General features: G+C 39.9%; 1 protein-coding gene across 1 annotated transcript; it reads right to left on the bottom strand.

Annotated features, from left to right (window-relative positions):
• Window positions 1–529: 529 nt before the first annotated feature.
• LOC137276703 (uncharacterized) lies at window positions 530–19,334 on the bottom strand. The gene is made up of 2 exons (XM_067808323.1): window positions 19,298–19,334; window positions 530–3,004 (listed from the first exon to the last, which is right to left on the bottom strand). Exon 2 carries the CDS (start codon window positions 2,757–2,759, stop codon window positions 1,755–1,757), a length of 1,005 nt encoding a protein of 334 aa, XP_067664424.1. The 5' UTR covers window positions 2,760–3,004; window positions 19,298–19,334; the 3' UTR covers window positions 530–1,754.
• Window positions 19,335–26,757: the final 7,423 nt, after the last annotated feature.

Below are 26,757 nucleotides of genomic sequence, written 5' to 3'. Positions count from 1 at the left end.
TTTCCCATCCTTACGGGGTACCCATTCACAGCTAGGTGGACGGGGACAGAGAGTCACCGTACTTTGTCCATGTTTACTGCACGTTTCTGTACCCGCAACCAGGTGTTTGCACGTATTCATGTAGCCACCGTCTGGTCATACACCAACGGATTCGTGGGTTCTTTTAAGTACACAAGGTTGTGACAACACTGAAAGAGTCTGCACACAAAGTTGACTCCAAGGTGCTTGACACTCGGTCACAGGTGGGCTCGATCCCGGCACCTCCAAGCTCGCTTGATTACTAGCCTGACGCCTTAGACAGCTTGCCCACCGAGTCCCCGATGACGATCTGACAATATCTGGGCTAAATAATCCAGTGATCAACAGCATGACGACCTCTAGATTATCTGTATATACTCGAGTCTTGAAAAGACAATCCAGTGATCGGCACCATCATCAAGGATCTACGCATTTGGAATATTCTGGCGTATGTCAATAATATGCAAATTAAACGTGTTAAGTAAATAAAAAAAGTGAAACAAAGTGACCATAAGATGTCTATTTCATTTATTAGATACCCAAGCGAGGTATATTTTACTTATACAAACTCTTTTCATTTCGACAAAAAATAGATCCATATCATGCTAATATAACGTAGACCACTAGCGAGTCCTTTTCAGAAAACCACATGTATCACAACGAGTACATTAAGAAGGTTGCAAATATACAACCCATCAAAAGTTTAGACTCAAGTAATATACTCATTACATGTTATCCATGTCTACATGGTTACATCGAACATGAACTTCTCCACTAACTTTCGGGAAACAACTGCAAACCATATGAAGATTAATTGCACGCGAAATATACATCAAATTGCTTAAAAGCATGTGCAAATATCGAATATGTGAACAGTTGGGTTTTGGTGCACAGTTTTGATTTGTCATTTTTCACCGAGTTTTATCATTTATTGAACGGATAACAATAATCTTACGTAACGGATTTGCTTTACAATACACAATTATAAGCAGTGCCTTTAAACAGTATCTATTTTGCAAAATCTACTTTAGAACGTTGAGTAACAAAAGTGGCTGTATTTACACTAGTGACTCTAAACTTTTGATGGACAGAATACGTCTAAGGTAGTCACGGAAACTGATGTTACTATTTAAGGCAATTATTTTGAACACTCATAATGTTGCACACTCCATACAAACAAATTATAAAACTAACATCATGTGGTATATCAGTGGGATATGAATCTGACATAGTTACAAAAGGTGAGTATGCCTTGGATACAACACAGTTATTACAGTGGAGTATGAATACAACATAGTTATAACAGTGTATCATGAATACAAAATAGTTACAACACTGGAGCATGAATACAACATAGTTACACCATTGGAGTATGAATACAACATACTTATATTAGTGAAGTATGAGTACAGCAGTGGAGTATGAATACAACATACTTATATTAGTGAAGTATGAGTACAGCAGTGGAGTATGAATACAGCATAGTTATAACATAGGAGTATGAATACCACCTACCTATAACTGAAGATCAAAATAACGCGGCATGCCTGCCTAACCTCTCACGGCAAGCCGTTACATGTGCTTGTCTACACACCAGTCATTACGCAAAATGAATATAAGCTTTTTACATACATGCAGCTCTAGCATGCGCAGCATTCTGATTGTTGATTGTGAATCCAGAAGAAAACCACATAATCGTTGATGTGGTTGAATACATTTTGAACGGTTTGCGTTATTTAGGCTACCAATATATCCCGCGAAGGTAGATGGATTGTTTTAAAAATATTTCCATTTTGGTCGTACAGCATAAGAGACGATATGTCTTGGAATACAGCCATCCAGATGACAAAGAACCCATTCTTCATGCTTCCCACCCTCTTACAAATACCCGACTTGTTTGTCACAGTGCGAGATTCCTTTCTGTCCATGAAGTACTGCTTTGCACTATCATCAGTTGCACACCAGGTAATGATAGGATACTTAGCTGCGAAAAGCCAATATCGTTCACGAGTATGCTGAGGTAAAGAAACAACATGTTTGATATTATCCTTTTTAGAACTATACCCCACACTCAAAATTTTAAGTCGGTTATCAAAGTGGGGTCCTACCCAATAAATCCTCTGGTTAACAAAATCCGCGCCTATCAAGTTAGACATTTTCTTGAGTTTTGTGATGACTTGTTCCGTCCTTGTGTTAACGTTCAACATAATGATTCTCGGCTTGCCTCGTCTAAGAGGCGCTCTGACATAAAACACACTGTCCAAGATGGGATCTGAAGCAATAAGCCAACCGCCCTTGAACGTCGCCAGTGTGATCTTGCTAGAACCGTCACAGCAGAATTTTGAAAGTGATATCATAGAAGCAGGAGATTTGTTCTCCACGATATACACAACACCATCATCCACGTCGACAGCGATGTCGGTAATCGTTTCAATTTCAATGTTCAAAGTAACAAATGTTTCTTTTGCAAAGTCAAAAGCCTGAAGGTACGTCTTCTCATTTTGATTTTGTAGAGTGAAAATGTTTGGCAAGGCATGAGTAGTACCATTCTTGTACTGAGGATGAATGCAACTGCAGTGTGATGTTTCAAGAGGGTCCCCATCACCTCCAATTTGGACAGTGACTCTTTCAGGAACAGATGAGACGTCCTTTTCGTCGTTGGTTGCAAGCATCTCTCCTTGTTCCGGGGAAGTTATGGAAACACTTTCCGAAGGCGATACCACGTCTTTAACCAAGTGCATTTGTTCTGTTCCCTGGAACTGTTTGTCTGAATAGACGATGCAATTATTGGAATCACGAATACCAAACACGCCATCGTCTACATTGCAACTTGAGAAGGTGAGGCATGTTCTTGGTTCTCTTTTGTTATACGAAACGTACCTGCAATCGTGTTTCTTGGCACATAAGGCAACACATTCAATCCTGCTGAGATGCAACCACTTCTCAATCAGCTGAGACAGGTGCTGTGGTCCTTGTTTGTCACACCCTGTATGACAAAGACGATTCCAGTTACTTATCTGTATCTCCACACTTGTTCCACAGAGAAGGAATGTAGACATGAGTAATCTGAGAACTAAGTCGGCCATATTCATTGGACTACCGTACACAGTGTCGATAGCTGGTTTGTTAGGAACCAGGCACCTGGACTATATGTCCATCCACAAACACGGGTGATTTAAAACATCCTCCTTTTAACGTACTTACAACCTCACCCAAATATGCGCTTTAAAAGCCACTTAAACGTATCGGGGCGATTAACTTCACCGATTTACAAATATATGTGGTTTCCTTTATTGCTAAATTCACGTGTGTTAAATATAGCCAAGAGATAAATGTTTAGAGCTGAAAGTAAATGTTTTCGAATAAACATTGTAAAATCGTTTATTGGTGTCTAATGTTATTATAAATATTTCATGAAACTCAATCAAGTAATTGCGGGGCTACTTGTTTGGATATGCAAGACAGAATATCCAACTCATTATATAAATCGAACATACACTATAGAATAATCGACACATCATTTGTTTTCATTCTTCGTGAAATAAATAACGTTCAGATGAAGACTAATTTATCATAGCCCTCATCTTAAACGCACATTGATCTATTTTGATAAACGTGTTTTATTTTTATTTTGGATGCGGAGTCCATACAGTAAAATGTTAACCACGACTGAGCGACATGATCTATAGGTAGATACTCCCTCATGGGTTTTTTCAGTAAGAAAAGTTTTGGGGATAAAGTGCATAGTAATGCATACATTAATTATTTATCAGTTTAGTGGTAAAATTAATGTACTGAATCACTTGAAATCAATGTTGATAACAGGTGTCCTTGTAAAAATTTTAGCACCCTTAACCTTACCTATAAACCATACCACGTATTCGGTTACTATCGTATTGCAGGCCTATGCTGGTGATGTCCGTTTGCAATCGTTGACACATTTTAGCTAAAGCCTCGCAGAGGTTTTCTCTTTAACATAAACCTTAAATCTTCCTTCCAGGGAGTTATTATTGGAGTTATTGGACCCATCTTACCTGACCTCAGATGTCTCTTCAAAGCTGGTCTAGACGAACTGAGCCTTCTCCTCTTGGTATTGGGGATCGGTGGAATCTTCAGTCAACTAATAATATCATTTGTGATGGAGAATGTTCCTATCTATGTCATCCTTGGCGTTCTGATTGTCCTGAAATCCATCTACTTCTTCTCATTTCCGTATGCTGGAAACATCATTATGGGCACAATACTCCAGACGTTGGCGGGAATAATAAGCCCAGCCTGCTTTAATCGTAAGAATGTATAAAGCTATACTTCTCATATGCACTGTGGGTCATGTCTACATGTTACTAAACCAGCTATCATTTTGTTGTTTGTATATTGAATGCTAAGGAATGATAATAGTTCTATCTGTTAAAGAGGCAAGTCTAGAAAGACCGAGAGTTAAGGATGTCACTCTGCCAGTGCATTAAACTCACGGTGATGATGATGATGATCAAGGACAAGATGTCCATAGTATATAGTTGCTTGGCCGTAGCAGAAACACGCACCGTGTGAGTGCTCTTATCCAAGATGGTATTTTATATAGAGCTACTATACAAAGTAGGGGATACTGGACTTTTAATTTGGATAGGAAGTGTACATATCAACAAACGTTTCAAGCACAGACATCTTATGAACGCCCCACCATTTCCCTCTATTGCCACCCCTAAACACAACGCATGATATGCACGTACACACCGCAGTAGCCCCATACACGTGCATGAGGTCCCATTCTTGATTTTGACGTTTTTACACGAAGATCGTGAAATCACTTAGAACATTAATTTTGACACTCATTTTGTATCACGTATTTGTTATTGCTTCTAGTCATTTGTTTTAAAATGAAAATCGTATACATGCAAATTACATGTCGCACACCAATAAACTTTCAAAAGCGACTACATTCCAAATAACTGTGATTGTAAGGAAATGCAAATGTAAGGAATAGTATCATATCAACATTGATTGACTCCGATAAATCTCCTAAATATTTTTAATCGTAAACTTTAAAACATGAAGATCCCCTACATTTTGTAAGAGTATATGTAAAGTTCTATCCACATATATGTTAATTTACTAGCCGAAGCACATTGCTTTGGTGCGTCATAAACATGGTTCCATGTTTCAGCCATCTTGTACAAGTGTGGACAGTTATGGTCCGGCAACCCACGCCTTGTGCACCTTCTTTTTGGATTTTCGTCTTTAGGGAGCGTCTTAGCACCGTTGGTGTTCGGTCCTTTCCTCAGCGATGGTGCCGTAACGGAGATGTACACAACAAGGTATAACATCACAACTGCCAGGGGCCCTTTCCAACAAGAGAGCACACACGTTTTCAACGGAGAACATGTACAATTCAGGCGAAACGTGACATCCGTAGTGAATGATTCATCACTTCCGATTGACAGTATTGATTGTAGTGGTCCTGACGGTATTACACTTCTTCAATACCCTTTCATAATGTTTGGAGTGATCTGTGTTATGTGTGTGCCAGCATACCTCTACTTCCACGTCAAAGAACAAGCTTTGTCACAGTCAGACCAATATGGGACACTACATACACCACAAGACAAACCTGATTCACAGAAACGCAGGAAGAAGGACTATCTTTTTATCGTTTTCATGTTCCTGATACTTTTGTCTGGTCAGGGCTTCCCGTCTGGATACAGCGGTCTTCTCGCAACGTTTGGCATCGAGAGTCACCTCCAGATTAGTCTGTCCACCATGACTCTTATGACATCAGTATTTTGGTTGTCGTTTCTGATTGGTAGATTGGTACCCTGCATTCTTCCAGCATGTGTGAAGCAGATTTACATCTTGAGTGCAAGCTTTACGGGACTGCTATTTATGATAATCGTGTTTTGTTTTTCCTTTGATAATGCTGCCGCACTGTGGGTGGCGTCTGTCATTCTTGGACTTTTTTCAGCGCCTGTCATACCTGCTGGAATAGCATGTTCAAAGCAAATCCTGAACGTTTCGCCGAGAATAGTTTGTGTTTTTTTCATTGCTGTTGGTATTGGGTTTTCCATCCCCTACATATGTGGTGGACTCATGGATGGATATGGTACTGACGCCTTTGTGTACTTCTTTATAGTCTACTATTGCTTTACTGTTTTAAACTTTATAAGTCTACTTGTGGTTGTCAGATATTTATGATAACAGACTTGATTTGTGTATAGGGACCGATTGGCCATAATATACCGCAATCATTGTCCTTCTCGTCATTAATCGTCAGATCTGTCGGACAGGTAAGCGGACTTATTTATTACAATTATTCACATATTGATTGCCTAAATATGATAACCAGTTACTTCCATGAATAAAGTACGTGACAGCAGTTTATCAAATGCGTCAATCCATTTTCGTTGTTTTAATACATCTTCCTGATTATGGTAGATCATGGTTTTGTCTTGACTCACATTGCAGTCAATATATTAAAGTTAAACAATCTTTTCAGCTCGTAAAAGATTTCCGGAAAAAGTGTTTTCAGTTGATTTGGAAAGGTAAACGAGACAAATTTAAAAGAATTGTTGTGGTAGCACCACCCAAAATTGGCGATACAAATGACCCAGATGTTAGACATGTTATAGCAGCACAAACACAGAATTACTTAGAAAGAACAGTGTTACCGTGTATCTCAAATGCCTTTTGGCTCGATGTTTTTAATGCATGGGCACATTTGTTACAAAAAATACCAGAAAACTGATAGCTTTTTAGATACGCTGCCCCAATTGGTATGGTGCACCAATAATATATGTATTGATGAGAAACCTATTTTTTATCCTGATTTATTTGATAAGGGCGTGATCTTTACTAATGACTTAATGAACAACTCCGGTGACATCTGTAGCTTAGATGAATAGCAGTTTAAACATGACTTGCCAATTGAATTTTTGAGATATCAAGGACTAAAATCAGCAATTTTTAAATACACTGAAAGACATTTAGGAAAATTGATGTGTCCTTTTCTCCCTTTTAATTTGAAATGTCTGGGAATATCCGAGAAAGGTTATAAATTCTTCTAGGTGAAATAACTGTTGTATCAGACTGCGTACAAAATGTCCAGTAATATGCTGATCCGAGAACTGTGCACATTGCTACACCACCAGATGCATTCCATACTGTAGAAAGGTGTACATTCCTACGTCTTATGATGTATTCCATATTGTAAGAATTGTGTGCATTGTTGTGCCGTATAATCTACTCAACAGTGTAAGAACTGTGTACATCCCTTGCCACATGTTGTACTCCACAGTGTAAGAACTGTGTACATCCCTTGCCTCATATTGTACTCCACACTGTAAGAACTGTGTACATCCCTTGCCACATGTTGTACCCCACACTGTAAGAACTGTGTACATCCCTTGCCTCATGTTGTACTCCACACTGTAAGAACTGTGTACATCCCTTGCCTCATGTTGTACTCCACACTGTAAGAACTGTGTACATCCCTTGCCTCATGTTGTACTCCACACTGTAAGAACTGTGTACATCCCTTGCCACATGTTGTACTCCACACTGTAAGAACTGTGTATATAGCTAAGCCATGTGATGTACTCCATACTGGAAGAACTGTGTATATAGCTATGCCATGTGATGTACTCCACATTGTAAGAACTGTGTACATCCCTTGCCACATGTGGTACTCCACATTGTAAGAACTGTGTACATCCCTTGCCACATGTTGTACTCCACACTGTAAGAACTGTGTATATAGCTAAGCCATGTGATGTACTCCACACTGTAAGAACTGTGTATATAGCTAAGCCATGTGATGTACTCCACATTGTAAGAACTGTGTACATCCCTTGACACATGTTGTACTCCACACTGTAAGAACTGTGTACATCCCTTGCCACATGTGGTACTCCACATTGTAAGAACTGTGTACATCCCTTGCCACATGTTGTACTCCACACTGTAAGAACTGTGTATATAGCTAAGCCATGTGATGTACTCCACACTGTAAGAACTGTGTACATCCCTTGACACATGTTGTACTCCACATTGTAAGAACTGTGTACATCCCTTGACACATGTTGTACTCCACACTGTAAGAACTGTGTACATCCCTTGCCACATGTGGTACTCCACATTGTAAGAACTGTGTACATCCCTTGCCTCATGTTGTACTCCACACTGTAAGAACTGTGTATATAGCTAAGCCATGTGATGTACTCCACACTGTAAGAACTGTGTACATCCCTTGACACATGTTGTACTCCACATTGTAAGAACTGTGTTCATCCCTTGACACATGTTGTACTCCACACTGTAAGAACTGTGTACATCCCTTGCCACATGTGGTACTCCACATTGTAAGAACTGTGTACATCCCTTGCCTCATGTTGTACTCCACACTGTAAGAACTGTGTATATAGCTAAGCCATGTGATGTACTCCACACTGTAAGAACTGTGTACATCCCTTGACACATGTTGTACTCCACACTGTAAGAACTGTGTACATCCCTTGCCACATGTGGTACTCCACATTGTAAGAACTGTGTACATCCCTTGCCTCATGTTGTACTCCACACTGTAAGAACTGTGTATATAGCTAAGCCATGTGATGTACTCCACACTGTAAGAACTGTGTACATCCCTTGACACATGTTGTACTCCACACTGTAAGAACTGTGTACATCCCTTGCCACATGTGGTACTCCACATTGTAAGAACTGTGTACATCCCTTGCCTCATGTTGTACTCCACACTGTAAGAACGGTGTATATAGCTAAGCCATGTGATGTACTCCACACTGTAAGAACTGTGTACATCCCTTGACACATGTTGTACTCCACACTGTAAGAACTGTGTACATCCCTTGCCACATGTGGTACTCCACATTGTAAGAACTGTGTACATCCCTTGCCTCATGTTGTACTCCACACTGTAAGAACTGTGTATATAGCTAAGCCATGTGATGTACTCCACACTGTAAGAACTGTGTACATCCCTTGCCTCATGTTGTACTCCACACTGTAAGAACTGTGTATATAGCTAAGCCATGTGATGTACTCCACACTGTAAGAACTGTGTACATCCCTTGACACATGTTGTACTCCACACTGTAAGAACTGTGTACATCCCTTGCCACATGTGGTACTCGACATTGTAAGAACTGTGTACATCCCTTGCCTCATGTTGTACTCCACACTGTAAGAACTGTGTATATAGCTAAGCCATGTGATGTACTCCACACTGTAAGAACTGTGTATATAGCTAAGCCATGTGATGTACTCCACACTGTAAGAACTGTGTACATCCCTTGCCTCATGTTGTACTCCACACTGTAAGAACTGTGTATATAGCTAAGCCATGTGATGTACTCCACACTGTAAGAACTGTGTACATCCCTTGCCACATGTTGTACTCCACACTGTAAGAACTGTGTATATAGCTAAGCCATGTGATGTACTCCATACTGGAAGAACTGTGTATATAGCTAAGCCATGTGATGTACTCCACACTGTAAGAACTGTGTACATCCCTTGCCTCATGTTGTACTCCACACTGTAAGAACTGTGTATATAGCTAAGCCATGTGATGTACTCCATACTGGAAGAACTGTGTATATAGCTAAGCCATGTGATGTACTCCACACTGTAAGAACTGTGTACATCCCTTGACACATGTTGTACTCCACACTGTAAGAACTGTGTACATCCCTTGCCACATGTGGTACTCCACATTGTAAGAACTGTGTACATCCCTTGCCTCATGTTGTACTCCACACTGTAAGAACTGTGTATATAGCTAAGCCATGTGATGTACTCCACACTGTAAGAACTGTGTATATAGCTAAGCCATGTGATGTACTCCACACTGTAAGAACTGTGTACATCCCTTGCCTCATGTTGTACTCCACACTGTAAGAACTGTGTATATAGCTAAGCCATGTGATGTACTCCATACTGGAAGAACTGTGTATATAGCTAAGCCATGTGATGTACTCCACACTGTAAGAACTGTGTACATCCCTTGCCACATGTTGTACTCCACACTGTAAGAACTGTGTATATAGCTAAGCCATGTGATGTACTCCATACTGTAAGAACTGTGTATATAGCTAAGCCATGTGATGTACTCCACACTGTAAGAACTGTGTATATAGCTAAGCCATGTGATGTACTCCACACTGTAAGAACTGTGTACATCCCTTGCCTCATGTTGTACTCCACACTGTAAGAACTGTGTATGTAGCTAAGCCATGTGATGTACTCCACACTGTAAGAACTGTGTACATCCCTTGCCTCATGTTGTACTCCACACTGTAAGAACTGTGTATATAGCTAAGCCATGTGATGTACTCCACACTGTAAGAACTGTGTATATAGCTAAGCCATGTGATGTACTCCACACTGTAAGAACTGTGTATATAGCTAAGCCATGTGATGTACTCCATACTGTAAGAACTGTGTATATAGCTAAGCCATGTGATGTACTCCATACTGTAAGAACTGTGTATATAGCTAAGCCATGTGATGTACTCCACACTGTAAGAACTGTGTACATCCCTTGCCTCATGTTGTACTCCACACTGTAAGAACTGTGTATATAGCTAAGCCATGTGATGTACTCCATACTGGAAGAACTGTATAGGTTGCGATACCACGTGTGCATTCCAAATTGTAGGATGTGGATACATTCCTATGCTATGTGATATACTCTATACTGTAAGAACTGTGTACATTATTATGCCATGTTATATATTCCATACTGAAAGAACTGTATTACATTGCTATGCCGTGTGATGTACTCCATATTGTACACCTTACCAATGGGAAAATAAAAACTAAAAAAAAACAATTTTCTTAAAGGGATAATGGGAGATAAAACCACTAGATTGATATCATGCATGTAGCAACGTTCATTAATGTATACATGTATGAGTGTCTGTGCTATTCCGGACCTGTAATGACTATGTGCTGAGTATTGAATTGTGTTGACCTGTGGACTCCGAGTTAAACTGTGCTGGTTTCCTTTTCTTTCTGCCGATTGCCTGGCAGGATAACACTATGCACATGTACGATAATATGTGAAACGAATGAAATTAACAAATTTCCATACAGAAACAAAACAACATATCTTTTCAGAACCGGAGGACAGTTGTTTAGGACCATTTACAAAAAGTATGGTAACAAGACATGACCGAGTGGAGTAATCTCTCCATTAGTACCTCAAAAGATTCTGGCTTCAATGTGTGTGTGTGTGTGTGTGTGTGTGTGTGTGTGTCAGATATATATATATGTGTGTGTGTATATATATATGTATGTGTATATGTGTATATGTGTGTGTGTGTGTATGAAGTTGCATGCACTTAGATTTACACGTTACATGTATGAGCACAGTCAAACACAACGGTTAAAAACATTGTTAACATGGCGAGACAGTACTTAACTTTGGCACAGACATGGGAGGCAATTGGCATGGTTAATGGTGGAAGCTCATTACGACAGGTTGCAACAACTTTTCACAAGTCTGGTAGCGTGATATCCAGACTCTGGAATCTCTAAAGAGCGACTGGTTGCATCAAAATGAGGCGTGGTCGGGGACGGAAAAAGAAAACTACCCACGGGATGACCGGACTCTATGCCTTATTGCTCTGCGATACAGGTTCACAAACTCCTCCAAAATCAATACGAAATTTAGGCGAAGAACAAACAAATTTGTTCACGTACAGTGCGTAATCGTCTTAAATCAGCTGGTCTAAAAAGCCGCCGACCATTGGTTGGAATCAACATAACTGATCAACACAAGCGCTTGAGGTTGCATGTTTAGTGACGAGAGCAGGTACACACTAGACCATAATGACGGTCGAATTCCAGTTTGGAGACGCGTTGGGGAACGTCACAGTGCCTGCACCATCAAACAGCATGATCATTATGAAGGGGGCTCTGTTATGGTGTGGGGCGGGTTTACCTTTAACCACACAACAGATCTTGTGCGTGTTGATGGCAAGATAACAGGTGTACGATATCGTGACGAGATCTTGAACCCGATTGTGGTCCCATTTGCGCGTACAGCAGGTTGAATGTCCGAGTTCCAGCATGACAATGCCCGCCCTCACATCGGTCATGAGGGTTGCAGGTGTCCGGGTGTTGCAATGGCCGGCTAAAAGTCATGACCTTAACCCCATCGAACATCTTTGGGATGTTCTTGGACAGACCCGTTCAACTCAACAACCTGGATGAACTTTTCGTGGCTCTCCAGGAAGAATGGCGTAGAATTCCGATTGATACCATCTATACACTCATTCGCAGCATGCCACGACGATGCCAAGCAGTTCTCCAGAGACATGGGGGACACACCCGATACTGATCGGACATAAGCCTTTTCATCTGTATGAACTTTTCTCTTACTGATTCAAAGATTAAAAGTCACAGCTATTTCATGCGTTCCCTTAAATTTTCCATGAGTATATATACATATATATATGTGTGTGTGTGTGTGTGTGTGTATGTATGTATGTGCGTGCGTGCATGCATGCATGCGTGTATGTATGTATGTATGTATGTGCGTGCGTGCGTGCATGCATGCATGTATCCATGCGTGCATGCATGGATGTATGTTGTTGGATGTTAGATGTTCCAAACTCGGATATTTGCAGACCGTAACTATATATTAAGCTCGAACATTAAACAACAAACAAGCCAGCCATTCCGTTGCAGTCTATTGCAGAGCGTTCTACCTAACTAGCCTTCCTTGTCGTTTCTTCACTATATAGATCTTCCAACATTCCAAATCCAAGAATTATTATGACCAACGTACACAGACATAATCCACTGTGATGTAAGGGGCAACAACCGAAGACTAAAGCTCAAACAATGATTGATGTTCTACCGATGGTGCAAGCATATTTTCACGTCATGGAGGAACATTTCTATATCTACCGAATGGTCAGTAACTGACCTTTAACCCAGGAACCTTTTGTCTAATGAACCCATCTGGCTATCCTCTCTCGACATTGCCGAACTTTACAGAGGCCAGTCTTTGTGTGCTCTTATCTATGTTCATGCATGTGGATGAGGGATTGAAGACGTAATAAATAATTAATTGCTGTTAATCGCAGAAAAATACATTGCCATTTTTTTTAATTAACAGGCACATTGCCAGCGACTGAAAGGGTGGCTGAATCCCAGCTGCAGTAGCACATGTGCATGCAGCAGATATAGTCTAAGCCCCAATGATCCCATCTGTCGTTTACGGGCAGCTGTAAACATTTTCAAACAGTGATGTCAGTGATGCGGGGATTCATTGGATGCTGGTCATTACATAAACCTGAATACAATGTTCAAGTCACATGAATGGAATATTGTAGACATTCAACTGTTATTATCATAATAATAGTTAGTCTCATAATGTCATGTACAACCACGTGTATGCATTGGGTATTTATGCATATAAATTACTTGGTAGTGTGTTTGCATGAAAAGGCAAACGTTCTGGAACACGCATCTTTAAAAACTGTATTAACAGCAAACCACTCATATGACAAAAAGCTGTGCTATGTCCATCAAACCAGTGAATATGGAAAGCGTAAATGGCCCGTGTTTTTTTCAGCAATGACTTCTTCCTCCAGCTCTGCAGCAATCTCCTCTTGTCACTGTACAGTTACGCTTCATCATACTGAATGATCTGTTAGTTCAGTTATGACCCGCCTGTCAGTCATATTACAAGGCATTACTGTACATGTTCATTTCCTAATACTGGTAAGTAAGAACTTCTTGAATTCAAGAATATGTTTTAGATTTAGATGTACGAATAATATCTGTCCTCCGCTTGATCTTGAACGCTCTTCCTTATCTTATCGTGTTCCTCACACTGAACGCACATTGATCTGTTTTGATAAACGGGTTTCTGAATATTGAAATTACCAGCAGTTGGCCACCCTCGATTGTCCGTTGATGTGGATTCCATATAGTTTCATGTTTATAACGGTGAACACACGAGTGGTGATCTGATCTCTGATTCCGTTGTATATGTACATTAGTCTCCGCTTTTTCCGCTATACCATTTCAGTAGGTACATCCTTTGGAGATAAAGTGCATATATACTTTAATTATTTATCGCTTTGATGGTAAAATTAATATCCTGAATCACTTAAGCCATGTAAAAGGCTTAAACGCTCTGGCCTTACTTGTAACACCATACAACATACTTGGTTACTATCAAATTGCAGTCCTGTGCTGATGATGTCCCTTTGCCATCGTGGACACATTTTTAGCCATAGCCTCGCAGAGCTTTCTCTTTAATATAAATGTTACATGTACATCTTTTCAGGGAGTTATTATTGGAACCATAGGACCAATCCTACCTGACCTGAGATGTCTCTTCAAAGCTGGTCTAGACGAGCTGAGCCTTCTCCTCTTGGTATTGGGGATCGGTGGAATCTTCAGTCAACTAATAATATCATTTGTGATGGAGAATGTTCCTATCTATGTCATCCTTGGCGTTCTGATTGTCCTGAAAGCCATCTACTTCTTCTCATTTCCGTATGCTGGAAACATCATTATGGGCGCAATACTCCAGACGTTAGTGGGAGTAATTAGCGCAGCCTGCTTTAATCGTAAGAATACATAAAGCTATCATATGTGAAGTGAATCATCTTTACATGTTACTAAACCAAGTACCATTAGTTTGTAGCCCTGCTTCAGGGGTGTATTGAATGCCAAGTAATGATAGTAATTATCTTTAAGTGGCAAGTCTAGAAAGCCTGAGAGTTCAGCATGTCACTCTGGCGGAACACTAAACTCCAACTAATGATCATGTTAGAGGGCAGAGGGTAATTCAATATTTAGACTACTTAGACTAGATATCTTAAAGTTTTACCTTAAAGACACATGCATGTCTTGCTTATCTAGTTACTTGGCCCTAACGGAAACATGTAGTGAGTGAGCGATCTGATTCAATATCCCTTATTTTATATAGACGTGAAGAACGTTCTGTCTGCATAATGTTAAAGTAGTCCTAACGTGCATTGCTTTAGTGCGTCATAAAACATGATTCCATCCATGTTTCAGCCATCTTGTACAAGTGTGGCCTGCTATGGCCCAGCAACCCACGCCTTGTGCACCTTCTTTTTGGAGTTTCGTCTTTTGGAAGCGTCTTAGCACCGTTGGTGTTCGGACCTTTCCTCAGCGATGGTGCCGTAACGGAGATGTACAAAACAAGGTACAACATCACAACTGACAGGTTTCCAGTCCAACAAAACAACACACAAAACAACTTATCATCCTTAATGAATGATTCATCACTTCAGATTGACCGTATTGATTGTAGTGGTCCTGACGGTATTACACTTCTTCAATACCCTTTCATAATGTTTGGAGTGATCTGTGTTATGTGTGTGCCAGCATACGTCTACTTTCACGTCAAAGAACAATCTTCGTCACAGTCAGACCAATATGAGACACTACATACACCACAAGATAAGCCTGATTCACAGAAACGCAGGAAGAAGGACTACCTATTTATCGTTTTCATGTTCCTGGTGCTCTTGTCTGGTCAGGGCTTCCCGTCTGGATACAGCGGTCTTCTCGCAACGTTTGGCATCGAGAGTCGCCTTCAGATTAGTCTGTCCACCATGACTCTTATGACATCAGTATTTTGGTTGTCGTTTCTGATTGGTAGATTGGTACCCTGCATTCTTCCAACAAGTGTGAAGCAGATTTACATCTTGAGTGCAAGCTTTACGGGACTGCTATGTGGTATCATCGTGTTTTGGTTTTCCTTTGATAATGCTGCCGCACTGTGGGTGGCGTCTGTCATTCTTGGGTTTTTTTCAGCGCCTGTCCTTCCTGCTGGAATAGCATGTTCAAAGCAAATCCTGAACGTTTCGCCGAGAATAGTTTGTGTGTTTATTATTGCTGTTGGTATTGGGTTCTCCTTTCCCTACATATGTGGTGAGCTTATGGATGGATATGGTACCGATGCCTTTGTATACTTCTTTATAGCTTACTATTGTTTTACTGTTTTGAACTTTATAAGCCTGCTTGTGGTCATCAGATGTGTACTATAATAGGTTTCACTTGTCCTAACTTATTATGTATCAGTCGATCAAAAGATCTTTTATTCAATACTCACAGGCCTGTAGTACAATATATAGCAGTGGTATATATAGAAGAATTTTACACATGTATGAAGTATCATATTATATTATGTTTTATATATCTGTGACGTTCAGGCGATGCTCATTGCCGATCCATCTTATCTGAGTTTCATAGCATGATATACAAACATAGCAACATTCTGAATCATATCATAGTAATTGCATTTTATACATTGTAATATCTATGGATGAATGGACATAATGACATAATGAGTTCTTTTGCGTAGTTAATCACATAGTGGACACACGAGCAAAAATTGGTATTCATTTCTAGAAGCCATTAGTATTGCATGATTTACATAACCCATCTTCTCTTTTTGTCTTCATGCATCTACCTTTTTCAATCCCACAAATCATATAATCAGCAGTGGAAACTTGCTAACCCTACTCTAAAGTTTCCTTATTGTGACACACGACTGATAATGTTCAGTATAAATATATTGCTTAAAGGATGCCTAGTAATCAGACAGACAGACAGACAGACAGGTTTATTTCGTAGATATGGCCATGAGGCCAATAGTACAAAATGACATCTTGTGTTAAAGTACTGCAGAGCGCCTGGACAAGATTTTATTTACAAAAATTGCAAGACGGAGCATAATGTTATGGTTCTTAGTATTTAGAAGATGTATAAATTTATGTATATCCGGGTTCATGGAATAGATACTTGGTATATAGTGGGTTCTTTCTGCTGCATAAAGAGGACATTTCATCAGCACATGATACTCATCCTCTGGTGTATATTTGCAATAGTCACACATGGCTAGACTCAGGTCAGTGTCTTTAGATCTTCTATATCCAACTACTTTCAGATTAGTGGAGCCGCATCTAAATTTTGTTAAAGCTCTGCGCAGATGTTGAGAAGAGAGTGCAGTCAAATACAGTTCTGGAGCAATGTCTAATTTGAAAGTAGAGTACATGTGCAGTGATTTGGAGTCCCTTATATCCTGTGCCCATTCCTGGTAGTATATGTCTTTACAACGTTGTTTGAAAATATTTAGAAACAGTTCACAATTCCCAACGTTTTGGTATAGCCATACATAAGCAAAGCCATGTTGAAATAGTATTGACCGTACTGCCGAAGCCCAGTTGCCATCCCCGTTATCGTCTAAACGTTTAAGCATATCGTACACGCGACGCGAGTAACGTGAATCCGGTTGCCGAAGCAGACGTACCCAAAATGAAAGAACTCGTGACATGTAGTTTACACGCAGAGGATGTCTCCCACATTCGGCTAAAGCCGCCTTGTTCGGTGTATGATAACCCACGTGTAGTACGTTTTTACAGAATTTTGAGTGTACTTTTTCTATTTCATGGCGGATAACAGTTCCCCAAATTTCTGCTCCATACAATAATATAGGTTGGATTTTACAATCAAAGATTTTGAAGAGAATATCAAACGGTATTCTTTTGTATATGTACATGAATTTCTTAATAGGAAACAATGCTTTCTCTGCTTGCTTACATAAAACATCGCAAGCTTTTGTGAATACATTTCTACAAGACAGCGTTAATCCCAGATACTTATAATAGGAGACAGTTTCTAGTTTCTCTGTTCCAATTGACCATTTTTCTGTTTTAGCTATTCTGCCACCTTTTTTGAAGACTATAACCTTTGTCTTATTTGTGTTAATTCTGCCACCTTTTTTGAAGACTATAACCTTTGTCTTATTTGTGTTAATTTCCAGTCCTCATTTAGTACAATACTGTTCTAGGACATCAATCTTTTTCTGCAGGTTCACAACGCTGTCAACAAATATAGCTACATCATCCGCAAACAGAAGGATTGATAGTGAATTTATGGTCTCATCAATAAACGCTCCGCTGTACTCGCTATTTATGATGTCGTTGACTAATTCATCAATGTACATAATAAATAGAATTGGTGATAAGATACATCCTTGTCGTACTCCAGTCGTTGGGTTAAATATTTCAGACATACTGTACTTCGTACATCTAACCGCTGCTTTTGTGCGAGTATACATAGAATGTAAAAGAGAGCTAATTTTACCATGTAATCCATTATTGAGGAGTATGTATAAAAGCTTATTTCTGTCAACAGTGTCGAAGGCTTTCTTAAAGTCAACGAAAATACAATAAAACTTTTCCGCGTTTTTTCCTTATATACTTATGGACAATCCCATTTAATACGAATATTTGGTCAATGGTCTGTAGTCTTCTCTAAAGCCTGCTTGAGATTCGGAGATTATGTCCTGTGTTGCAGCCCAGAGTTTTATACGTGTGTCTAGAATACTTGTGAATACTTTGCTAAGTATATCAAGTAGGGCAATACCCCTGTAGTTATTGGGATCCGGTCTATCCCCCGCTTTGTGTAACGGAACGACAAGACCAAGGTTCCAAGAATCTGGAAAATTGCCAGTGTTGAGAATCTCGTTAAAAAGACGTTTATAGAAAGGTAATAATATCGAACAGGTTTCCTTGATGGCCTCCGTTGGAATACCATCGGCCCCAGGAGATTTACCATTTTTCAATTTCTTAACTGCATTCAAAATTTCATCATTTGAGATCTCGTGACCCAAAATATCATCACAATCTCTACATTGTTCACAACTAGATACATCGTGACTTTCAAGAAATGTTCGTACATGTATATCAAACTGTGTGCAATTTGTTTGAGGGTTGAAGAGGTTGCTAAAGTGTTTATACCAATTTTCTGGGGTGATATTTGTTTGTGTGCTGGTGGTGTTACAATACTTCTTGACTGACCTCCAAAACTCTTTGCATGATTTACTTTTTGCTGCAGTTACAATTTCATCTGCTATTTTGTTTTCAAACGTATTTTTTTTTCTGTTTACATAGGGCTTTACATTCCTTTTTGGCCTCGATATATTGCTTACAGTGTGCCGGGTCGTTAGTGACTCTGAAAGTATCAAGAAGTGTATATTTGTTTCGTTTCGATCTTTCACAGTCTTTGTCGAACCATCTGGGTTGCTTGTTTCGTGTGCTTGGTTTTAGTTGTTGGAGTGTGGTAGCCTTGTTATCTGCATACGCAAAGCAATGTCTAAACAAAGTCTGAATAGATTCTAGAGCAGCGTCTATACTTACATGCATACAAAGGTCAAATTGTTGAGAGAAATAAGTAAGGGATTGCTTTAATATATCGGAGAACTTACCCCTATATTCTGTTCGCCACGTGTGCCTGTGTATGTGATGGACGGTGTGAAGCTGGGCGCCTGCTGCACGCGCTGCAGCGGTGTCACGTGATCTAGTCATGTCAACTGCTAGTGGGAGGTGGTCAGAGTCTGTTTTTGTTAATATTTTGAAATTAATAAAATGATGATATATTTCTGTAGGCACAATACAATAGTCGACCACACTATTTCCTTGACCGCCTATAAAAGTGTAATCTCCTAGTCTATCAGAGCCTGAACTCCCATTTAGAACATGTATTTTGAAGTTTCTACACATGTTTAAAAGTTGTTTACCCTGCGTGTTAACGACTCCATCTCGTGAATTTCGTAATATACGAAAACTATCTAAGTCATAATCATCTTCCTCAATTGGAAGATAAGAAACATTATCATTTTCGATAAAGCACTGCTCCCTGCCAATACGAGAGTTCATATCACCGAAAAGTGTAAATACAGCTGTGGGGTATTCTCTGATGAGACAAAATAACTTTTCCTCTAAAAGTTCAATACCCGTACAATCGCAAGAGTTAGCTGCTGTGGTTGTAGCATCTTGTACATACACAAAGCCAAAGATGTTACACTGGGAGGGTACATCGGTCAGGAAGAAGACACAGTCTGTCCACTCACTGTGGATACGGGTGAAAAGTGTTGACAAGGACTTCCTGATGTATACAGCGATACCTCCGCTGTGTCTACCCACTTTGTGCAGCCGCTCCCGTACACATTGGTGGCATATGTGATCTGGAAAAATGTATGCAAAGTCAGTAGCATTTTTGGCCCACGTTTCGATTAGTGCAAAGACATCATAATCATTTAGAAAACTGAGGTCATGGATTTTGGATTATAAACCATTAATATTTCAAGACAAGAATGATAGAGGGATGGTGGTATGTGTTTCATTGACTTGTCCAACAATATTAAGATCGTCATTGTACATAACTTGTGAATGTGTATGGCCTCGGCCACACTCCTATCTGTCGAAGTCCCGCGGTGGGCTGGGTCTCTCACGCGCATCTGCGACTTTGTGTCGTCTGCTCGGGTCGGGACTGTTCCGTCTCCTGGTGGGGCTCGCCTCGGGGCTGTCGGGTGGGGGTCGGCTCTCGGAGGGTAGCATGTGGTGTCTTCTTCCGATTTCCACTAGAGTCTTCCCGGACCAGTCGTATTTAAACACAGAGCCATTAATGATCAATTTATCATATGAGATAAAAACAATCGTCTCCTCTACTACGGTAGTCTCTGACATACTCTCCTAGGACTTTCCTCGTCTGTCTCACAGACTGAGTATAGTCGGGGGACACCCGAAGTGTCTTATTTCCCTTATGACATATTCTAGCTGCCTCAAGAATGTTTTCTCTGCACTTGAAGGAAGACAATTTCACTACAATAGGTCGAGGGGAGCGCTTTGTATTTAACCGGTGTGCCCTTTCAATTCCTACTTTTGCCACGTCACTGTCACTCATATTAAGTTCACCAGCGAGAACGTTTCTGATTTTCTCTTCACTTTCTTTCCATTTTTCGTTTACATTATCCTTTATTCCAAAAAATATCAAATTATCCCTCCTAGACTGGGCTTCCACTTTTTCAAGTTTGGAAGCCATTAGTTTGTTTTCTGCTTCCAGTTTGTCCACTATTTTCCACATCTCATTTTGGTCATATTTAATGTCTTCCAGTGATTTTTCAAATTTGTCGAACTTACTGTGTAGCAGCTGCAAGTCATTTCGTATAGTGTGTAGGATAGAGGTGATGTCATGCTCGCTCTGCTCTGCTGACTCCACGTGTACACCCGAGCTTGACTGTGTGAGTCGACTCTGGCGTGTCCCTCGTGGCCCTGGATTGCTTTCCACATTGCCGCTTAGAATCAATAAAACTCCAATACATAGTAGAATTTGTAACTGTCTTGCACAAAATCCATTTGACAGCTTCAGACCATGCAAGTGTTGTCCTTTTACCTTTCTAGGTTGTACATTCAAACCAATACGCACTCTCCAAAGTTCGATATCTACTCCCATGTTGTTAAACACGTCTGCCCGTCGCCATTGCAGGTGGCGCCCCCCTAGTGCCTAGTAATTATATTTCGCAGAAAAGGTTTTCAAGCCAGTTTTATTGGTATGTATCTTTCAATCGTTGTGTAAATAGACTAATTAACGTTGAGAGAAACTCAACATATTGCTCATACCATGTCATTAATGCCTGTTGTAAATAAAAGACTTTTTACACTCGTTACAATTTGTGTGTCCATTTCTATCATATAAAATCATTATATAACATTCCTTGGTAAACAATGAGAGGGCATACGTAAATGTCTTAGCCAATAGTTGATTATTTCAAACATGATTCATTCACTATTAATCGTTACACTAGGCGTGCTCATCTTTACTCCTAAAAACTCTTTACATGCAAAAAGTAAACTCTTTCTATTTGGCCAAAGTATTGAGCTCACAAAAGTTCAGCCCCGTATTGTAGAATCGGGCTAACTTTAACATCAAATATTCTGGAAAAAAGGACGCTAAATTTAGATCCCCAAGAATTTTTGGATTTTTCAGTATACATATCAACACTTTCTGTGCTTGAATAGATGAGCACTTTGCATGGGTTGGCCAGGGAAGACGATTAGTAAAATATATACCTAGGTATTTATATGAGGTTATTGATTCAGTCTGAATGCCTTTATGATACTATTTTTCGTGCCGAGACAATTTACCTCCTTTCTTGAAAGCAATAAATTATTACTTTTGTTTTACTCATATTCACATTCTGTTGGCAATAGCTTTCTTATTCATTGATTTGCTTCTGGAGACCAACAGTTGTACTTGCAGTAGGAGCAATGTCATCTGCAAAGAATAAGAGAAAAGTTGTAACACATCTGGGTGTAACTGAATACCATTTCCACAATTATTTTCAATTTTCAATTTTTTATTTATTTTTGACCAGTTTTCTATTATTCAAACACCAAAACCTTCCAAAAGTACCGATATATTTTTCTGTAGTGTTTTGCTTTCGTTTGTAGTAATCTGTGCGTTTTTACACAGCATTTTATGTTTCTTGAAAGATTATGCTGATCCTTTTCCTTTCGTTTTCGAAAATTATTCAATGCTCTGCAACGACTTTCTTAAGCTTTTGCATTCATAATCATGCCAGTTGTTATCTCACGTCACTATGACTGTGTTTCATATCTGATGAATTTAATTTAAGAGTGACTGGGAGATGTGATGATTCTGATCGAGAAAAAGTCTTTTACAGTCAAATAAGTGCGAATGAAATAACGTAATCTACGACACCTGCACCGTCATAACCAATACAAGTAAAATTACCAGCTTGCAAATGAGACCCACATCGCCCATTCATAATATGAATGTTGAAAATAGAGTATAAATCAAGTAAACCAAGGGTTTTGATCATTCTGTCGGTGGAAACATGTTTAAGATTAAAATATTCTAACTGGAAATCCCAACAGGAGTTATCACGATTGTTTTCAAATTCAAATAAGTCATCTTCAGCAAAGTCGTGATTTGTTCCAGTTCTGGCATTAAAATCTCAAACCACAGAGTACATAAACGTTTGGTAAACTAGAATTTCTAGAAGTGACTCTTGAAATAATATTATTCCATTTCTACATTCTGTAGATAACTTGTCGCACCATGTGAACCCTTCCTATTGAATATAAACACATGCATGTAGGATATCATATTCTAGCCCAAATAGAGTACGGTCAAATAATATACATACAGCATTAGGTGTAATTTTAAACCATTTCATGTGCCTATAATACTGGCTGCGAATCAACCCTGCTACACCACCAGAAGGTCTGCCACAAGATGATATTTTATCTGCATCTTTAGAGATATATTTGTAATCCTGAAACTTATTTTCTAAATCTAAATCCAACACCATATTCCTGTTATGCCATTGATTTTGAAGCACTTAAGGTAATCTCTGAAGTCACGGCCCTTGATTTTATTTATTTATTTTTTTTGCGATTCCCGAAATGTTCCAGAACAAAATATTTACACACTCATGGTAATGCATGGTGGGATTAATGAAACGTCCTGGTGTAAACTTAGCTGTGTGCATTGGTCACATCGCTAGTGGGACTGTTCTCTGTGAGAGCGCCGCGAGGCGCATCCGAGACCCCTGCGACAGTCACGGACACTGCTCTCCCTGGAAGTGTCCCGAGCTCCTAGTAAGGGGGAGTCCCTTCAACGATCTCGCCCCTAGTTTTGCGCAGGGAGGAGTCCCTACAAGGCAAATCGTCCCTAGTTCGGGGTCGTAGTAAGTCTTGCCGTCCCTACCCATCTCGTAGGAATGAGACTTGTCGTCCTGACCCGTCTCGGGTGGGTAAATCTTGTCCTGGCTCGTCCCAAGTGGGCTGGTCTGTGCTTGACGAACCATTCGTTGTTCTTAGTGTTCTCACAGTGTCCTCACAGTGGTGCATGTATCAGTTTACTACCTTTGTAGTAAAAACGCAATTAGTGTTGTCAACACGATGTCGTTATAGTTCATTACGCTGGTGATCAGATCTTTTGCGACCCCCACGGCTTGCTCCTTCAACACACTCCTCTTCTAGAGCGAGTAGTACTTCTCTTCCCAGTGTGCCATGCCAAGTGTTGGTCTTTACTCCCTATTCCTTCTCGACTTGGATGATAGACTGTGTACCCTTTCTGTATCTAGGGGAACCAGGTGTGGCATCCCCTTTCCTTTTCTAGCTTTGTTCAGAAGTTCCTAGTGCTTAGTTTTTGTTTCTGTATATTATGTCACTTTGTCACTGGTATCAGGTACACCGTACAGCACCAGCTTGTTACGCCTACTGCGTTGGCTCCTGCTCCTCTAGTCTAGGGTCTATGACCTCTGCGTACTTTTCTACATCAAACTGCCTTTGGTCCAGAGCATCAATATCAAGTTTTATTATCTCCTGTTCTTGTTTATCAGAATTGAAATCTGTTTTTAAAACTGTGATGTCTGATTTCATTCTTTTGATATTTTCTTTAACAGAGTATATGTCATTAGAATGCCTCTGTTCTGTATCTCCTAACAGTTTGATAATTGCATTATTTACCTCCACTAGTTCTGATACTGGACAGGGGTTTGACAGGTATAAATATAATTACCAGCTATTTTCACTTGCTGTTCTTTTTTCAATCTCAAGGGGCGGGTAACTCTTTCCGTATCTATACATGCTAGGTATTGTAATGGTAACAAAGGGACGTATTAGCCATAATATACCGCATATATCAAGCCCATAAAAACCTTGGTCCTTCTCGCCATTAACCGTTCATATCTGACAGATAGGTAAGCCGATATATTTAGACATATATTCACATACTGATCACAAGGAAACCCATACATCATATATTGTAATGTTTTATTGGCATCCTATGATTGTCTCAATGTGATAGCCCGTGATAGTACGTGACAGCCGTTTATCAAACGCTTCAATCCATTTTCGTTGTTTTAATACAGTCTCGTGGGGTGAGGGTGGGGTGGCGGGGAGTGGGCTTTTTGGCGCAGAATATCACAATTTCATTATTACCCGGTATTGAACTTCAGACAAACACAAGCTTTCTCTTTGACATGTTTTCTTTGTACATAGAAAATTGATCACCACGTTCAGTACGTTCAAATGAATAATGGATACCGCTCGTCAAAAAATACTTTCTGTGATCCGGTTAAAAGTGATCTTCAGCAACCCTTTTTCTCGAATGAAGCCACAAATTGGATCATGTAGTCAGCACATGCCAGTTGCGTCGATCTATGCCCGTGATGTTTAATAATGCTTATCACATATACGATAGTTTTGCGTTATTGACAAATGGCAAGCCAAACTAAAACATTTGACCACCTTCCAAAATGACAATGAGTAATCTGGGTGTAATGAGGAGTTATTCGCAGTCCTGTTCATCGCAAAACTCCGCATCAGTCAGTTTTTGACCTATGAAGATCCGGGTCTTCAGCAAGCCATACTTGTCGTAAGAGGCCACTAACGGGATCGGGTGATCAGGCTCGCTGGCTTGGTCGACACATGTCATCGTACCTCATTTGGGTAGATCGATGCGCATGTTGCTGTTCACGGGATTGTATGTCCCAAACTCGGATATTTACAGACTATAGCTATATAGCTGGAATATTAAACAACAAACAAGCCAACCATTCCATTGCAGCCTATTGCAGAGCTTTCAAAGTTTTACCTAGCCAGACTTCCTTGTCGTTTCTTCACTATGCAGATCTTCCAACATTCCAAACCCCAAGATTTTTTTGACCAACATATATAGACATAATACACTGTGGTGTCCGCACCGACAGTAAGGGGAAACAACCGAAGATTTAAATTCACACAGTGATTGATGCTCTACTGATGGTGCAAACATACTTTCACGTCATAGAGGAACATTTCTATATCTACCGAATGTTCTGTAATTGAACTTTTACCCAGGAACCTTTTACCAATGAACCCATCTGGCGATCCTCTCTCGACGTGGCCCAACTTTACAAAAGCTAGTCTATGTGTGCCCTTATCTAATAAAGGATCATGTAAGACAAAATTATCAATTACAATGCTAGTGGCTGTGGATGAGGGATTGAAGACGTAATAAATAATGAATTACTGTTAATCAAAGAAAAGGTACATTGCCAATTGTTTTAAGAAACAGCTACATGTTACACTTGCCAACGATCGAAGGGGTGGCTCAATGCCAGCTGCGGTCCCACGTGTGCATGTAGCAGGTGTGGTGTAAGCCCCTATGATCCCATCTTCCGTTTTCGAGCTATTATATTTTCAAACCTGAGAGAACTGATGCAGTGATTCATTTGATACAGGTCTTTACATGAATGCGAATACATTGTTGAAGTCACAGCATTACTGCAATATTGTCGACTTCGAACTGTTATTATCATAATAATAGATAGCCTCATAATGTCATGCACATCCACGTGCATGCATGGCTATTTGTGCATACATTATCAATGGGTAGTGGGTTTACATCAAATGTTAAACGTTCTGGAACAGGCATCTTTATGAATTGTATTTACAGCAAGTTTCCCAAATGACAGAAAGCTTTGCTATATCTATCAAAGTAATGAGCATGGAAAGCGAAACTGACTCATATTATTCCTGCAATGACTTCTTCCGTAACTTTAACACGGTCAGCAGCAGTATCCTCATGTCACTGTACAGTTACATTCCATCATAATCTGTATGTTCAGTTATGACCCGCCTGTCAGTCATATTACAAGGCATTACTGTACATGTTCATTTCCTCATAATGGTAAGTAATGACTTTTAAATTCAAGAAACTGTTTCAGATTTACATGTACGAATAACACGTGTCCTTTGCTTGTTCTTGAACACTCTTCCTAAACTTATCGTGTTCCTTACTCTCGGGTCACTTTTGATAAACGGGTTTCTAATTACCGAAATGGAAGTCATTGCCAGCAGTCGACCAGCCTCG

Source organism: Haliotis asinina, chromosome 3 (assembly GCF_037392515.1).
Source record: "Haliotis asinina isolate JCU_RB_2024 chromosome 3, JCU_Hal_asi_v2, whole genome shotgun sequence".
Classification (NCBI taxonomy): Eukaryota; Metazoa; Mollusca; class Gastropoda; order Lepetellida; family Haliotidae; genus Haliotis; species Haliotis asinina.
The sequence above is the reverse complement of the archived record's forward strand: the minus strand, read 5'-3'. Positions and strand labels throughout refer to the sequence as shown.

What these genes read in the sequence shown, in the direction of transcription:
- LOC137276703 (XM_067808323.1), bottom strand. Translation starts at nt 2,759, where the DNA reads ATGCACTTGGTTAAAGACGTGGTATCGCCTTCGGAAAGTGTTTCCATA.